This window comes from Panthera uncia, chromosome D1 (genome assembly GCF_023721935.1).
Source record: "Panthera uncia isolate 11264 chromosome D1, Puncia_PCG_1.0, whole genome shotgun sequence".
Taxonomy (NCBI): domain Eukaryota; kingdom Metazoa; phylum Chordata; class Mammalia; order Carnivora; family Felidae; genus Panthera; species Panthera uncia.
This window is the reverse complement of record NC_064808.1, coordinates 51,153,988-51,172,728: the sequence shown is the minus strand read 5'-3', so window position 1 is coordinate 51,172,728 and position 18,741 is coordinate 51,153,988. Positions and strand designations below refer to the sequence as shown.

At 40.9% G+C, this 18,741-nt stretch overlaps 1 protein-coding gene across 1 annotated transcript; it reads right to left on the bottom strand.

Annotated features, from left to right (window-relative positions):
- Positions 1-5,828: 5,828 nt before the first annotated feature.
- Positions 5,829-6,973, bottom strand: LOC125913753 (olfactory receptor 51I2-like). Its single transcript, XM_049618937.1, has one exon. It carries the CDS (start codon positions 6,771-6,773, stop codon positions 5,829-5,831), a length of 945 nt encoding a protein of 314 aa, XP_049474894.1. The 5' UTR covers positions 6,774-6,973.
- Positions 6,974-18,741: the final 11,768 nt, after the last annotated feature.

The window sequence follows — 18,741 nt, the reverse complement described above, 5'->3', positions numbered from 1 at the left end:
GCTATGACCAGGCCCCTGGGCATGGCTGACCATCAGCCCCAATTTCTCAGTCCCACTGAGGTTCACCGCACCTCCAGGAAGCCATCTCCACACTTGATCAGTTCTGCTAGGATGGGACAGCTTGGCTGCTGCTGTTGTGATTCAGCAGGATGAGTAGCGCTCTTCCCCAGAATCAGGGGTACAGACGATCTTTCTTCTGGGTTACAGTTCTCCCCAGCAAGGGCATTGCCTCGTCAGGAGAATATCCGACCCTCTTTTGTCAGCTGCACATATTTTCCCACCATGCTGATGCAGGGTGGACTCAGGACCCTGCACTGCTCTGTTTCATGTTCAGGAAAGAGGGGATCCATGTGTTGGTGGCTGTGCACTGAGCACAGGAATGCCCTCCAGACAGCTCAGTGGGGTGTGTGCCCTGAAGAGGGCTCAAGTTTCATAGAAACAACAAACAGCTCATGAAGTCAGCAGTCACTTTGTGAATTACTATCTTCCCAACTTCAAACAAGTAATTGGGTCCCTGCTGAGCAATTATCCCATGCAGGGGAAGAGGAGGACCTCTCATCAAGCAGCACCTGAACACGAATGTCTGTTGGGAAGGTCATGGAGAAGTCGTGACTGCTGGCTGACCCAAGAGCTGGACCCCAGCAGTGGGGGCTCCTCACCCCTGACCCTGTCCTTGGAATGTGCATAGAGTTTGTCTTCCCTCTCCCTAACGCAGCCCCAAGGAAATGACCTTGAGATAGTCATGTCTTGCTGAAACCTTCTATAAAATATACATGACTGAGCCCAGGTAAAACCTCCATAGAAACTTAATTTTTTTTTTCTTAATGTTTATTTCGTTTTGAGAGAAAGAGAGACAGAGACAGAGAGAGCTCAAGTGAAGGAGGGGCAGAGAGAGAGGGAGACACAGAATCCACAAAATCCAAAGCAGGTTCCAGGCTGTGAGCTGTCAGCACAGAGCCCAACACAGGGTTTGAACCCACGAACTGCGAAATCAGGACCTGAGCTGAAGTCAGACGCTTAACTGACTTAGCCACCCAGGCGACCCCCTCTATATAAACTTTTAAGATTCTGGCAGCAGGTGTGAAGATGTACTGGCCTTGGGTCATCCAGGACAAACCTAGTATGTAAGTTTCCTTGTTAAATCTGCCACCTACAGATCTGGGGCGGCCTGCATCTTTCTCCGGGTTCTTCCTGTCCTCAGAATATGGGGGTCAGTTTCAAATAATACTTGGAAACCTCTAGAGGATCTTTCAAGCCAAAGTCAGAGGCCAACAGCTTGTTCAATGGATTTGTCAGATTAGGTGTAGGTGTATGTGGTTTGTATTCATATTTCTCATATGAAGTGTTTTTATTCCTTTTTCTTTTCTGCTATTACCCGTGGAAAACTTCTTTATCAAATATATGTAAGAAAATAAATAGAGGAGATACTTTATCTGTTAAATGATTATTTGATTTAGTCTGTTTTGTACATGTGTCACTCAGGAGTCAGCTGACACCACCTAAACACTGGCTATTTCATTGAACTTTGCATAAGCCCCCAACATTCTTCACAAAGAAAGTATAGCCCCCAGCCAAAACTTACGATACATTTCTGGAGTCATGCATCACTCATCCAAAGCATGGATGTGTGGCAAGCTTTATTAAAAATTTAGATTATAAACAGATCTCAATTAATAGAAATGCAACAGACAGAGCTGGTTATTGGACAATCTTGATCTTACAACATTTACGGCCAGTAATGGTGTTAATAAAAAAAATTTTTTTCTCAATCTCCATTTTTCCTAGCACAGATATTAGTCACTATCCTTTATTCAATCCTGAGTCTAAAAAAAGCACTTTTTTTTTAGTGGAGTGGATATAATTCTGGTGACACACTATTTTTATTACAATCTTTACTTCTGGTTTGCTTAAAAGAAACACAGCTCATTCCTTTATTCCTCCAAAAGTATTTATTGTGACTTACAACATGGGAGGCACCATATTCGTTTTAAGGGCTCCGTGATTATGAAATTTAGTCATTAGGGTCTGCGAGAGAAAACTGCCTGAAGGGAGATGGTAGGGTTATGAAAAAGTCTCGCAAGATGTGTTTACTAACTATTCCTTTTAAATACCCCCTTGCATAGCTAGGCCACGTTGGGAACGGCTGCAGTGTGATAGAGAACGTGAGACTGTAGTTAATGTTTATGAGAACTGTGCAGAGCAGCATGAAGCCTGGGAACCACAAGGCTATTTTTTAGGGCAAATATCCCATATTACAACCTGGGAGTAAGAAGCTTCCTGAATGGCTGTCTGTATTCTTACCCCAGAAGACAGTCTGTAAGCAACAGTGGCTCCGAGTCAACTTTACATACTAGTCTTGGTGGTCAAGCACATTGTCCCTGACTGAGACAAAATCCTCTGTGAATATTAAACAGCTTAGAAGAGAGTGTTAAGTGGCTTTTCTGTATTGGACATTTGACATGACATTGTATAAACTAAATCTACGGTGGATTTTAACACAAAATTCTGGAGTCAGCAATTTCATAAACAAATCTTACATGAAATGTAGAAGCAAGTAAAATAAATCTGAAACTCAAAGAAATTCCTGCGAAACATATATCCAAAACTTTATACGCCTGGGTTACAAACACTGGAATGGAAATAGCTCTCATTTCATTTATTCAGCAAGGATGGAGATTAATGATTACATTCTATTACCATCCAACATTAAGCATCCAAATATGTGCAAGAACGTTTTTACAAATAATGTAGAAAAACAAGTTTACAGTTATTAGGGAGAAAGTTAAAAGACACATCTTAGGTATAAATTGGACAATTAATTGTACATGAGTTTTAAATCAATCCTGGTTTATTTTCAATACACTTTCTTAACTGTGTTAGCCTTCAAACCACACGAAATATTATAAACAGGTTTATAAATGTATCATTTATTTAGATATCAGATTAAATACTAACCTTACCAGTTTGAACACATGCAATTTATGTCCAAAAGAAAACTTTTCTTTTAACATACTGTTAATTAGTAACTTTATCAATATTTTTTAGGCAGCAGTAAAACATATGCATATATACATGAATAAATGTAAAGGATTTTTTCTGTATTAATGAATTAAGAACTTTTAATTTTCTGCCTCCTCAGTATATTTTTCTTTAATTCACAGTCAGTATGCATAGGTCATATTTACTGTGTGTGTGTGTGTGCGTGTGTGTGCGCGTGTGTGTGTGTGTGTGCGTGTGTGTGTGTACACCCCACTGGTCCTTGTCCAACTAAGGATTGGCAGGTGAACAGTTCTAGAACAATGAAAGGGATTTCTCACTTTTTTTGTGCAGTGATCCCTTACTTATTCAGAGCTTAGCCCAGCACATTTATATTCAACTGGTGAGACACACACAAGAAAACATTCCCAGTGTCACATGCTTTGTTATCAGGAAGCAGTGCTTATCACTGCCCCCGCCCCAGTGCTCAGCACAGGTTAGTCATTCCATTTGCTAAAGGAATAAATAAGGCATCACTGAACAAAATGATGACAGAAATACTTTGTGTTACACCTAGCACTCACTCTGCCCCTTATTCTGTGACTTTTCAATTCTGTGGTTGGAGAACCTATGAAATACTGAAGTCAGCCATATGGTTTCTGATATTCAGTTATAGATACCAAAGCATTAGGATATAAAAATAGTTTTAAAAGAAGAGGAAAGATTCCCATTGTAATTGTAAGCATGACTTTAAGGGCCGTGGGTTAATCTTTCTCCTTCCTTTCTTTTTCGCTCATATCTGTGTGGAGAGTTAGTTTATATCCGATTTTTGGACCCATACATAGAGAAGGATGGTTTTCCAGCTGACTGGGAGGGGGATTCTCTGGACTGGGAGGGGATGGCCGGTAGCTTTTCCAGCTTTGTGGCTCTCGGGCGCCATCTATTGTGCAAACAGCGCAAAGGAACACCTATTTTTGAGGCCACTTGTGTGTCTCAGACACACTTGTGTGTTTCCAGAAGATGTCTAGCTCCCTCCCTCTGTTCCAACCCTAGAGCTCTCCAAACCTTCCTTCCAAGGGGTACACGCAGTTGAGAATTTTATTCTGTACTGTGGCGCTATCTTGCACCTGCTTCCTCTATAGCCTGCACCTGTCATCAGTACAGTCTTCCTTACTCAGTGATCTTTATCTGTTTATCTCTGGTTTCCTTCAGGCTGAGGTTAAAACCTCCTGGAAAAGCTTATTTGTTGAACATTTCTGAGATTCTCAAATGCTTAGGAGCACCACAGCATTCTTTGATTCTCTCAGGTGCATGAGGACTTGGACCTTGTAAGGGTTCCCAGTTTCACCAGTCAATCTCAAGGTCACCTGCCTAGATTTCTGTTTAGGTTACCATCCTCTCCTGTTGGGGGTGAATGTTTGTGATGGGGGCGGGCATTTCTTGTTGGAATAAGTTTGGTTATTACCCTTCACTCCACTGCTCCCTACCAAATACTTTCTAACTTTGTGCTTTGGCTATAACTATCTTGTTCGAGGGTACTTGTCATTTCTCTGTCATCTAATACTGTCGAAGATGTTATCTCTATATTTTTATTCTGTTTCATTTTTTGTAATGGATGGTGAATTTTGCATTCAGGTGGTGTTCAGAGAAGATTCAGATATATATTGTTGCTATGTTTAGGGCAATGTCATGTCACTCAGTCCTTATGGCTTTATTTTTTAAAAGTTATTTGATGATGATTTGAGAAAACAAATATGGAAAAGGATGTTTCTTTAAAAAGTGTTAAGTTTCTGCCTCAGTGTCTGCCTCCTCCAGTCATCCAACAGAGCTGACATATTCCATAGCCTGCCCTCTGTCCAGTGAAAGCTGCCATGCTTGTGTTTACTTCTGTCAAGTGTTCACGTGCCCTATGTGGGTTGTGCTCTATGTGTTTTGCATTAATTTTCAGATGATTACTCTCTCCTCCTGGCTGTTACTCTACAGGGATTATGCTCTCTGAATGTCTTGATATTCTTCAGCTTCTCTACTTTACTCTACAGCTCTACTCTAGCATGTGCTGAAGTCTCTGGGCTTGGGTGCTCACTAAAGCCATGAACGTCCATATTCCAGCAAATTGTGGGCCCAACTGCTGTTGCCTCTGAAGCAGACTCGCCCCACCATCAATCACTGGTATCTGTTCACCTTCCACTTAGAGTGCTAACTAGCTCTCTAGAAGAAAGTTAGTCATCCCCCAAGTCAAGTCCAAGGAATAGAAATATATGATTTTTTCCACAAATTTTTTCTCCTTGTTTTAACTTGTAAAGTTCAGGTGTAAACATTTGTATTGCATAGTCAGAATGTCAAGCATATAGGTTCCATTTTATAAGACTCATAAATAGTCTTATTTATTTCAAAAGTCAAAAGTTGGTCACAGCTATTGTGTGTCTTTAATTTTTAAAGTTTAAAGATACTCAAAGTATTATTCCTTTAAAATGTATTAGGTGATACCTTTGATCTCAAGTAACAATCTTCAGTTATAGCATGGTTTACATAGGTGTTTGTCTGTTTTGAGATTTACTTGAAAGCATAGATGTAACTAGTTCATTGGGACAAATATAAGAGTCTAATTGAAGACCCTCTTCCTTGTTAGATCTGAGAGAAGTCATCTGTGGCAACTTGTGACATAGTTAATTACAGCGTAAGGCAGTCCGATGTATTGAGTTAATGGGTTATACCCAGGCTGTCCCATACAACTAATAGCAGATACCGAGCAGAGGTACATTTACAGGAGGAGATTGAAACGCTCCAGGGCCAAAATCGGCAAGAACAACAAACTCCTAGGGTACTTAGGTTCCCAGAAGATCTCTCCCTGATCAAAGCTTAGGCTTAAAAAACATTTTGTGTAGCCTCTTACGAATTTCTTTAGTCTTAATGGAATAGATAATTGGGTTGAGCATTGGAGGCACAAAGAGATATACCAGGGACATTAACTTGTGCACATACTCAGGGGCATTCTTCCCAAATCGATGAACCATGGACACACTAACCATGGGTACATAGAAGATGAGCACAGCACAGATGTGTGACACACATGTATTGAGTGTCTTAAGCCTCTCCTCCTGGGAGGCAATGGCCAGTACAGAGCGCAGTATGAGCACATAGGAGAGGAGGATGAGCACTGAGTCTACACCAAAGGCAGAGATAACAATGAACAAGCCATACATGCTATTGATGGTGGTATCTCCACAGGGCAGGCGGATCAGGTCTGGGTGCAAACAGTAGGAATGGGTTAACACATTGGCCTTACAGAAAGGCAGCCTCTTCAGAAGGAATGGCAATGGAAAGACCATGCAGAAGCTGCGGATGATGATGGATATGCCCATGTGAGCCACACGGATATCAGTGAGCACTGAAGAATAACGCAAAGGGTTACAGATGGCCACATAGCGATCAAAACTCATGGCCAGCAAGATCCCAGATTCTGTCCAGGAGAAAAGGTGGATGAAGAACATCTGGGTCAAGCAGGCATCGAAGGCAGTCTCCGGGGCATGAAAGCACAAGGCAGCCAGTACGGTGGGCAATGTAGAAAAGGACACGCCCAGGTCATTGACAGACAACAGAGACAGGAAGTAGTACATAGGCTGGTGCAAGCTCTGCTCCTCCTTTATGATGAAGAGAATTAGGATGTTACCCAGGGCGGAGACAGCATAAAGCAGCAAGAGGAGGGCCGCTAACCAGTGCTGTAGGCCCTCCATCTCTGGGAAGCCTGTTAGTGTGAAGCTGGTGGTGCTAGAGGTATTAGTCCCAAAACTTCCCATGAGGATCCCTGAGTGGCTTTTGGGGAAAGAGAACCAGAGCAAAGTGAGGTCAGAAAGTGGAAGATCAGGAGAGCTCACTGTCCTCAGGATGGAAGGGGCAATGATCCTTAGAGTCCATGACAGATCATGAAAGGGTCAGGAAGGAACAGGTAAGAAGCTGTTAGTTATATTTCGGAACTTCTATAGTCTTACCATATCCACAGATGGGTCATGGGCTCCAAATCCGTCTCCACAGATACCCTTTGACTCTTTTTTGAGGGTCAGATATTATCCCTTATTCTTGTTGTCTCTGTGTGTTCTTTACAGAAAGAATCAAATCTTTCTCCATTAGTGGAAAGTGATTTTACCCTTTATTCCTACCAGTTCTTAGCTACCACCTTCTTCAAGAAGTGAGGTACAGGATGTCTTCCTTAACCCTCCTGGCTTACTGATTCATTCATTCTTGTGAACGGGATGACATCTCCATCTATGCTCTGCACCGTTTCTCCTCTCTTACCTGCACTCAGCCATCACTCCAGCTCCTTCCTCATCCTCTCTTTGTTGCTTGAGCCCCTCACTTATTTGTCAAGGGTCCAGAATATCTGATTCCTCCACAGCTGCCTGCTTTAGATTGTCCTCTCCTGCATGTTCACATTTTTTCTTCTCTGTTTAGATGAAGCATTCTCAAACTGTACTGCATGTTAGATTCATTTGAGGAGGTTTAAAAAGCTCCTTTGTCTGGGTCACACTCTTATCAGTTAAATCAGAATCTCTGTCAGTGGGTCTCAAAATATTTTTTTTATTTCCCAGGTAAATGTGATAGGCAGCCAAGTGTGAAAATCAGGGGCTTAGATCACTCCCATAAGCTTCAGCTATGTCCTACCTTACACCAACTTCTTTGTTGAGGAACAATTTCATGATCTACTGTCATGAGAAATAAACAAACAATAATCTTCTATAACCATTCACTTCTTTTTTCTCATTCATAATTAAAATTTTCAAAATCATTTTCTATTTATAATGTGCTTCTTTGTCTCTTCTCTGTACATCAATGATCCCAAATTTATGTAGCTCAGATTTCTCTTCTAGTTATAGACACAAGTATTCAATTCCCTGTTGGACCATCAATTGTAAGAGCTTATCTGCCTCTCAAACATAACATCCAAAGTTGAACTTGTTGTTAATCACCGTATTTGATCCTCTCCAATATTTATCATCTCATGAAAGCCCATCTCCATCTACCAATGCACTCAAGCCAGAAAAACCTAGGAGGCATCTCTCACCCTTTCCCGTACCAAGATCTAATTAACCTATTACCATCTTTCCAGACTATAACACTGGCTTCTCTCCTTCATCACACTTCCAACTGTCATCCATCCATCTCCCTCAGCATCTGCAACCAGGATGTCTGTAGAACCTTCCTTAATGATTACCCAGCTTCGTGTCATGCCCCTCTCCCATCCATTCTCCACAACAGAACCAAATTATTTCTTTATAAGTAAAATGGTGTTACACTCCCACTGAAAATCTTCCAATGGGTTCCTTTACCTTTAGAAATAAGAATTCATGCATCCTTACTTTGAAGCATCATCAGCACTACCTGGGAAGGTGTTACCTTCCAGTTATTCAAATCACTCACTACTTCTCTGTTCATGGTTGTGTGCCACTGTTACACAATCCCATACATATTTTTCTTCATGACTCATCACACTTTAGAATCATAGAATTATTATATATCTGTTTGGATATTGGATTAGTATCTTTCTCCGCCCATAAATTGTAAGTTCCCATAATTGTCTGGTTTACTTCTCATCTTATTCTCAGTGCCTAGCTGAGTCACTAGCATAGAGCCCTGGACTAGGACTCAAAGATGACCAATTCTAGTTCTAATCAGTAAGTATCGATTAAGTAGATAAATACATTATGTGAGGAAGAAGCTATACATTCTCAAGTGTAAAAGGAATTTGATAAACTAAATAACTCACCTGACATCTAACAACTAAGTTTTTATCTCAGCTTTGCTATATGGCAGCTGTGCATTTAGTTTATGTCTTCACACCTTATTTTTACATCTATAGTATAGAAAAAAATAACAGAGTAAAACATTTAAAATTCATATTCAGGACGCTGGTGCAAGTTATGCACTGAATAAATGGCAACCACAGAGCAGGAATAAAAAAGGTTATTCAGGGGGTGGGGTCCCCTGGTCCTCTTTCCACACTGTCTGCCCACTTTCAAGATCCCAAAATCTTTGTCTCAGCCTTTATCCACCACCCAGTGAGAATACTGGAGTGTGAGTTAATTACATTGTAACGTCTGCACTAAATAAAAAGCTTCGGAGGCCGCCTGGCTGGGTCTATACGTGCTTGGAGGTGTAGAGTAAATCTGTAAGAATGAGGCCAGGACACTGGGATTTCAGGCATCAAGGGCTGCAGATGGGAAGTGTGGGTTAGGGGAAGAGGAATGTAGGCAAAATCTCTAAATTTAGATCACAGACAGCCTCTCCGTCTTCTTCAACTATTTGTACCCTGATTGCCTTAGGATTTCGAAGCTCATAATGAGGTTCTTACAGACCTTTGAGTGGGAAGAGTTGAAGTCCCGACTTACCTCCCTAGGGCAGCTGTGCTGGAAGGGAGGAGACTGGTGGGTGAAGTATTTACCAGGGTGCATACTGGGCACACAACCTCCCCGCCTTGATCTCTATAAAGCTGTCTCTTAAGAGCCCCCTGGGCCCAGTTAGCCCTGGGGCTCAAGGGGGCTGGGGCAGCAGGCACTGCACAAAATCTTAAGTGGTTGGCTCCCCTGTGCTCTGGAATCTCTCTTCTTTAGAGGCTTCAAAGAAATTAAGAATTCTAACTGTGTTGCTCTTTATTTTATAGAAGAAGAAGTGAAGCCCAGAAGGAACCATTCAGGAAGCCAACAAAGAGTTGGATTCAACCCCAGACCCTCTGACTCTCACCAATTCCCAAATTAGAGCTTTTTGCACTAAGTATCCTACAACATAAATAGATTTCAAAAAACAAAATAGCATAACCACTAAAAGCCTAATAATTTACAGTCAGCAAATAAAGGGGTTCCCGGCTGCCTCAGTGGGTAGAGCTTGTGACTCTGAATCTCAGGGTTGTGAGTTCAAGCCCCACATTGGACATAGAGCCTTCTTATAGTCAGAAAATAGAGTGACCATCCTGGTTTGCCTGGAACTATACTGGTTTTAGCACAGAAAATCCTGCACGGAGGGAAGCCCCTCAGTCCTGTGAACTGGGGCAGTTTGTCACCCAACATCCAGCTCTAGATTCAAAACCAACTTCTTAAACATCCTTAAAAACATTTAATTGGCTCAAGTTCCTAATTCCTCATTTGTAAAATTACAGTACAGATTCTTATAAATCCACTTGACTATGAAACTTAATATCACATGCTAAGTGCTTCTGACACAAGAATTACTGTAATGATTTATCAAGTTTTCATCTGCCAGGAAAGAATTTGAATAGAAAAATTTGAAAGAATTTGATAACCAGTGGGCTCTGGGGGCCCTGGGGGCTGTGAGGACAGGCAGATTCCCAGGACACTAAGGAGAGTCTTTTGGTCATCTCATATCGCACCCAAACTTCTGTAATGAAGAAATTGAGGCTCTAAGGAGGAAGAGACTTCCTGACAGAGAAATTGGCATAGAGACAGGACATGAACAGAATTGTCCTGATCCAGACTCCAATTCTATCCCCACTGCCCATGCTGTCTCTTATTACCAGGGTTAGGAGAGGGAGAAAAGAATAACTGGTATGTTTTGACCTTTTACCAAGTGTCTGGGACCATGATAAGTTGCTTGATATAGATTAGCTTATTTAATCCTCAGAGAAAACATGATGAATGCATTTTATTATGACTAAAATCAGTACTGGATTTCTCAGTAGGCAGACTACACCTACAGAGTTACAGCAATGGGGAAGTAAAGCACTAAATATATATATATCATACACTATATTTTAAATAAAGCATTATATTAATACTATATATTAAAATGCATAAATATATTTTAAATAATAAATAAATGTATAGGCATTTGTATATATAAAACCATTCATGGCTCCAATGGAGATCCAGAAAATGAGATTAAATGTCTACTTCTTTTTTTTAATTTTATTTATTATTTTGAGAGAGAGAGAGAGGGAGAAAGCAGGGGAGGGGCAGAGAGAAAGCAAGAGAGAGAATCCCATGCAGGCTCTGCACTGCCAGCACATAGCCCAATGTGGGCTGGATCTGATGAAGTGTGAGATCATGACCTGACCCAAAGCCAAGAGTCAGACATTTAACCGACTGAGCTATCCAGGTGCCCCAGGCTAGTGTATTTCTAATTTTCCCTTACTCCAAGGTTTAAAATTTTGGAGTCCAGGAGCCCCCTAAATGTCTATTTCTTTTTTTTAATATGAAATTTATTGTCAAATTGGTTTCCATACAACACCCAGTGCTCATCTCAACAGGTGTCCTCCTCAATGCCCCTCACCCACCCTCCCCTCCCGCCCACCCCCATCAACCCTCAGTTTATTCTCAGTTTTTAAGAGTCTCTTATGGTTTGGCTCCCTCCCTCTCTAACCTTTTTTTTTTCCTCCCCCTCCCCCAGGGTCTTCTGTTAAGTTTCTCAGGATTCACATAAGAGTGAAAACATATGGTATCTGTCTTTTTCTGTATAATTTATTTCACTTAGCATAACACTCTCCAATTCCATCCACATTACTACAAAAGGCCATATTTCATTCTTTCTCATTGCTAAGTAGTATTCCATTGTGTATATAAACCACAATTTCTTTATCCATTCATCAGTTGATGGAAATTTAGTCTCCTTCCATAATTTGGCTATTGTTGAAAGTGCTGCTATAAACATTGGGGTACAAGAGCCCCTATGCATCAGTATTCCTGTATCCCTTGGGTAAATTCCTAGCAGTGCTATTGCTGGGTCATAAGGTAGATCTACTTTTAATTTTTTCAGGAAACTCCACACTGTTTTCCAGAGTGGCTGCACCAGTGTGCATTCCCATCAAGAGTGCAAGAGGGTTCCCGTTTCTCCACATCCTCTCCAGCATCCATAGTCTCCTGATTTGTTCATTTAGCCACTCTGGCGTAAGGTGTTATCTCAGTGTGGTTCTGATTTGTATTTCCCTGATGAGGAGTGATGTTGAGCATCTTTTCATGTGCCTGTTGGCCATCTGGATGTCTTCTTTAGAGAAGTGTCTATTCATGTTTTCCGCCCATTTCTTCACTTCATTATTTGTTTTTTGGGTGTGGAGTTTGGTGAGTTCTTTGTAGATTTTGGATACTGGCCCTTTGTCTGATATGTCATTTGCAAATATCTTTTCCCATTCTGTCGGTTGCCTTTTAGTTTTGTTGATTGTTTCCTTTGCTGTGCAGAAGCTTTTTACCTTCATGAAGTCCCATTAGTTCATTTTTGCTTTTAATTCCCTTGCCTTTGGGGATGTGTCGAGTAAGAGATTGCTACGGCTGAGGTCAGAGAGGTCTTTTCCTGCTTTCTCCTCTAGGGTTTTGATGGTTTCCTGCCTCACATTCAGGTCCTTTATCCATTTTGAGTTTATTTTTGTGAATGGTGTAAGAAAGTGGTCTAGTTTCATTCTTCTGCATGTTGCTGTCCAGTTCTCCCAGCACCATTTGTGAAAGAGACTGTCTTTTTTTCCATTGGATATTCTTTCCTGCTTTGACAAAGATTAGTTGGCCATACATTCGTGGGTCCAATTCTGGAGTCTCTATTCTGTTCCATTGGTCTATGTGTCTGTTTTTGTGCCAATACCATGCTGTCTTGATGATTACAGCTTTGTAGTAGAGGCTAAAGTCTGGGATTGTGATACCTCCCATTTTGGTCTTCTTCTTCAATTTACTTTGGCTATTTGGGGTCTTTTGTGGTTCCATACAAATCTTAGGATTGCTTGCTCTCCCTTCAAGAAGAATGCTGGTGCAATTTTGATTGGGATTGCATTGAATATGTAGATAGCTTTGGGTAGTATTGACATTTTAACAATATTTATTCTTCCAACCCATGAGCATGGAATGTTTTTCCATTTCTTTGTATCTTCTTCTATTTCCTTTATAAGCTTTGTATAGTTTTCAGCATACAGATCTTTTACATCTTTGGTTAGGTTGATTCCTAGGTATTTTATGATTCTTGGTACAGTTGTGAGTGGGATCAGCTTCTTTATGTGTCTTTCTGTTGCTTCATTATTAGTGTATAAGAATGCAACTGATTTCTGTACATTAATTTTGTATCCTGTGACTTTGCTGAATTCATGTATCAGTTGTAGTAGACTTTTGGTGGAGTCTGTCGGGTTTTCCATGTATAGTATCATGTCATCTGCAAAAAGCGAAAGCTTGACTTCATCTTTGCCAATTTTGATGCCTTTCATTTCCTTTTGTTGTCTGATTGCTGATGCTAGAACTTCCAACACTCTGTTAAACAACAGTAGTGAGAGTGGACATCCCTGTTGTGTTCCTGATCTCAAGGGGAAAGCTTTCAGTGTTTCCCAATTGAGGATGATATTAGCTGTGGGCTTTTCATAAATGGCTTCTATGGTGTTTAAGTATGTTCCTTATTTCCCAACTTTCTTGAGGGTTTTTATTAAGAAAGGAGGTTGAATTTTGTCAAATGCTTTTTCTGCATCGATTGACAGGATCATATGGTTCTTATCTTTTATTAATGTGATGTATCACGTTGATTGATTTGCGAATGTTGAACCAGCCCTGCAGTCCAGGAATGAATCCCACTTGATCATGGTGAATAATTCTTTCTATATGCTGTTGAATTCTATTTGCTAGTACCTTGTTGAGAATTTTTGCATCCATAATTCATCAAGGATATTGGCCTGTAGTTCTCTATTTTTGCTGGGTCTCTGTCTTGTTTGGGAATCAAAGTAATGCTGACTTCATAGAATGAGTCTGGAAGTTTTCCTTCCTTTTCTATTTTTTGGAACAGCTTGAGAAGGATAGGTATTATCTCTGCTTTAAATGTCTGGTAGAATTCCCCAGGGAAGCCATCTAGTCCTGGACTCTTATTTGTTGGGAGAGTTTTGATAACTGATTCAATGTTTTCACTGGTTATGGGTCTGTTCAAGTTTTCTGTTTCTTCCTGTTTGAGTTTTGGAAGTGTGTGCGTGCTTAGGAATTTGTCCCATTTCTTCCAGGTTGTCCAGTTAGTTGGCAAATAATGCTTCATGGTATTCCCTGATAATTGCTTGTATTTCTGAGGGATTGGTTGTAATAATTCCATTTTCATTCATGATTTTATCTATTTGGGTCATCTCCCTTTTTTTTTTTTCAGAAGCCTGGCAGGAGGTTTATCAATTTTGTGTATTTTTTCAAAAAACCAACTCTTGGTTTCACTGATCTGCTCTATAGTTTTTGGGTTTTTTTTTAGATTCTATAATGTTTATTTCTGCTCTGACCTTTATTATTTCTCTTCTTCTGCTGGGTTTAGGGTGTCTTTGCTATTCTGCTTCTAGCTTCTTTAAGTGTGCTGTTAGATTTTATATTTGGGATTTTTCTTGTTTCTTGAGATAGGTCTGCATTGCAATGTGTTTTCCTCTCAGGACTGTCTTCGTTGCATCCCAAAGCGTTTGGATTGTTGTATTTTCATTTTCATTTGTTTCCATATATTTTTAAATTACTTCTCTAATTGCCTGATTGACCCATTCATTCTTTAGTAGGGTGTTCTTTAACCTCCATGCTTTTGGAGGTTTTCCAGACTTTTTCCTGTGGTTGATTTCAAGTTTCATAGCATTGTGGTCTGAAAGTGTGCATGGTATGATCTCAATTCTTTTATACTTATTAAGGGCTGTTTTGTGACCCAGTATGTGATCTATCCTGGAGAATGTCCCATGGGCACTCGAGAAGAAAGTATATTCTGTTGCTTTGGGATGCAGAGTTCTAAATAGATCTGTCAAGTCCATCTGATCCAATGTATCATTCAGGGCCCTTGTTTCTTTATTGATCCTGTGTCTAGATGATCTATCAATTGTTGTTAGTGGGGTATTAAAATTCCCTGCAATTACCACATTCTTATCAATAAGGTTGCTTATGTTTATGGTTGTTTTATATATTTAGGGGCTTCTGTGTTCGGTGCATAGACATTTATAACTGTTAGCTCTTCCTGATGGATAAACCCTGTAATTATTATATAATGCCCTTCTTCATCTCTTGTTACAGCCTGTAATTTAAAGTCTAGTTTGTCTGATATAAGTATGGCTACTCCAGCTCTCTTTTGACTTCCAGTAGCATGGTAGATAGTCCTCCATCCCCTCACTTTCAATCTGAAGGTGTCCTCAGGTCTAAAATGAGTCTCTTGTAGACAGCAAATAAATGGGTCTTGTGTTTTTTTCCCATCCTGATACCCTATGTCTTTTGGTTGGAGCATTTAGTCCATTTACATTCAGTGTTATTATTGAAAGATGTGGGTTTAGAGTCATTGTGATGTCTGTAGGTTTCATGCTTGTAGCGATGTCTCTGGTACTTTGTCTCACAGGATCCCCCTTAGGATCTCTTGTAGGGCTGGTTTAGTGGTGAGGAATTCCTTCAGTTTTTGTTTGTTTGGGAAGACCTTTATCTCTCCTTCTATTCTAAATGACAGACTTGCTGTATAAAGGATTCTCAGCTGCATATTTTTTTTCTGTTCATCACATTGAAGATTTCCTGCCATTCCTTTCTGGCCTGCCAAGTTTCAGTAGATAGGTCTGCCACTATTCTTATGTGTCTACCTTTGTAAGTTAGAGCTTGTTTATCCCTAGGGGCTTTCAGAATTTTCTTTTTATCCTTGTATTTTGCCAGTTTCACTATGATATGTCATGCAGAAGATCGATTCAAGTTATGTCTGAAAGGAGTTGTCTGTGCCTCTTGGATTTCAATGCCTTTCCCCTTCCCCAGATCGGGGAAGTTCTCAGGTATGATTTGTTCAAGTACACCTTCAGCTCCTTTTCTGTCTCTCTTATTCTGGTTTCCTATGATACGGATATTGTTCCATTTGATTGCATCACTTAGTTCTCTATTTCTCCCCTCATACTCCTGGATTTTTTTATCCCTCTTTTCCTCAGCTTCCTTTTTTTCCATAATTTTACCTTCTAATTCACCTATTCTCTCCTCTGCCTCTTCAAACCATGCTATGGCTGCCTTCATTTTATTCTGCACTCATCTATAGCATTTTTTTAGCTCCTCGTGGCTATTTCTTAGTCCCCTGATCTCTGTAGCAATAGATTCTCTGCTTTCCTCTATGCTTTTTTCAAGCCCAGCGATTAATTTTATGACTATTATTCTAAATTCTTGTTCCATTATATTTCTTAAATCGTTTTTGATCAATTTGTTAGCTGTCGCTACTTCCTGGAGTTTCTTTTGAGGAGAATTCTTCTGTTTTGTCATTTTGGGTAGTCCCTGCAGTGGCTCCAAACTGCAGGGCACTTCCCCTGTGCTGTCTGGAGTAACTTGTGTTGGTGGGTGGGGCCGCAGTTAGACCCCAGCCAGCCCACCGCTGGGGCCACAGTCAGACTGGTGTGTACCTTATCTTCCCCTCTCCCAAGGGCAGGACTCACTGTGGAGTGGTGTGGCCTCTCTCTGGGCTACTTGCACACTGCCAAGCTTGTGGTGCTGCTTCTATGGGATCTGTATTAGCCAGGGTGGATCTGCAAGGTGCACAGGGGTGGGAGGGGAAGACTCAAATTGCTTTGCTTTCGGTGGTCCACTTCTGGAGGGGCCCTGTGGCACCAGGAGGGAGGCAGACCCGTCGAAGGGATGGATCCACAGAAGCACAGCGTTGGGTGTTTATGCGGTGCAAACAAGTTCCGTGAGGGGAACTGGTTCCCTCTGGGATTTTGGCTGGGGGATGGGCAAGGGAGATGGCACTGGCCAGTGCCTTTGTTCCTTGCCGAGCTGAGCTCTGTCTTCTGGGGCTCAACACCTCTCTCTCCCATTCTCCTCTAGCCCTCCTGCTCTCTGAGCAGAGCTGTTGACTTCTAGCATTCCAGATATTAAGTCCCACTGGCTGTCAGAACACTCGGTCTGGCCCCTCTGCTTTTGCAAGCCAGACTCAGGGGCTCTGCCTTGCCGGGCTGGCTCCCCTTCCACCGCCCAGGCTCCCTCCCACCAGTCTGTGTAGTGCGCACTGCCTCTCCGCCCTTCCTACACTCTTCCGTGGGCCTCTCGTCTACGCTTGCCTCCAGAGAGTCCATTCTGCTAGTATTCTGGTGGTTTTCTGGGTTATTTAAGCAGACATGGGTGAAATCTAAGTGATCAGCAGGACGAGGTGAGCCCAGTGTCCTCCTATGGTGCCATCTTCTGGAATTTTCCAGAAGATGGAAAATGTCTCTTTCTTGAAAGTAAACACAAAAAGAGCAAGAGAGGACATGTTGGTAAGTTTTACACCCAGAGTCTCCAAATAGGCTTTGACTTGTTTTAAACTAATGATCTCATATGATACTTTGACCACAGAGTAAAATTTCTGGCTAGCACAGGCTTCTGGTGAGGTGGGATATGGGGAGTGGAAGATTGATGCATTCTGCATATGCACCAGGTGGGATGACTCTCTTAGGGCCCAAATCAGGCCTCCGTAGGTAGTGACGTGGGCCCTCCACAGCCTGCAGCCACATCTGGAAGGGAATGACTCCACTATGAAAAGGAAATGCTTGTCCCTTGAGATGAGCAGAGCAGAACGTTTGAAAAGTTCCTCTGTGGGGATCCAGTGGGGGCATCGAGGCTCAGACCCCGCCCCTGTGAGACCCAGCACCTCTCTGGGACTCTCAGGTTATTCTCATCTGCCTGCATCTGTCTCTCTCCTCCTCTCCCTCATTTTACTAAAAGCATAATATATACGTTTTACAGAAAAGTAGAAAATACAGATAATTAGGAAAATAAGTCTTCCAACTCTCATTAACCAAGACAAACTGCTCATGTAAATTGTTATTCCTTCCTTCCAAACTACTTTTTCTTTGCAAGTGTGTGAATGTGAAACAGCAATAGTATATGTCAGTGTTTTTTACCAAGAAAAAAGTGTCAGCATGCTGTACATTCTATTTGATAAGACGTTTTATTTGAAATACGGCTCTACAGTGGATTATGTACATTCTTCCAGTCTGTCCTGTGCTAGAAGTCTGTTGTTGCAGCCATAGCTTCTATTTTAATTAGTCTATTTTTCTTTTTTTTTCCCTCTTGTTTTAAATTGGGGAGCTCTACCTCATTCCTGTTCCATTTCCCAATTTTTTTTAACTTTAGAGAAAGTAATCTCCATTGTATAAGAATTCTAAATTAGCTTTAAGATCATGTTGTTGTATTCCCCCAAATATTCATAATTAAGTACATTGAATAGGGAAGAAATGACACCTTCACTATTTGTTTACTCTTTCCACCTAGACACATGCTTTTGTCCCCATCCATTCAAGTTTATTTCTAAACCTATTGATCATACTTGAACTTTTTTTCCATAAAACACCTCATTAAAATATTACTGAGGAATTATTTTTTTCTCTCTTTCTCTCTCTTTTCTTTTTTGAGAGAGAGAGTGTGAGTGGGAGAGAAGGGCAGAGGGAGAGAGAGAATCTCAAGCAGACTCCATGCTCAATGTAGAATCCAACTTGGGGCTGGATCCCAGCCTGGTTCCATGGATCATGGATCATGACCTGAGCTGAAATCAAGAGTCAGTCACTCAATGGATTGAGCTATCCAGGCACACCCTGAGGAATTATTTTTTTAAGTTTGAGAGTTGAATTAAATATTTGTTGTTTTTGGAAATTTCTGGTTTTTTTATATTATGTTATATTTGGAAAATTTTCTCAATTTTTAGTAATTTTTCTTTTTCTTTATTTTTTATTTACTTTTTAAATTTTAATTTATTTTTAAATTTACACCCAAGTTAGTTAGCATATAATGCAACAATGATTTCAAGAGTAGATTCCTTAATGCCCCTTACCCATTTAGCCCATCTCCCCTCTCACAACCCCTCCAGTAACCCTCT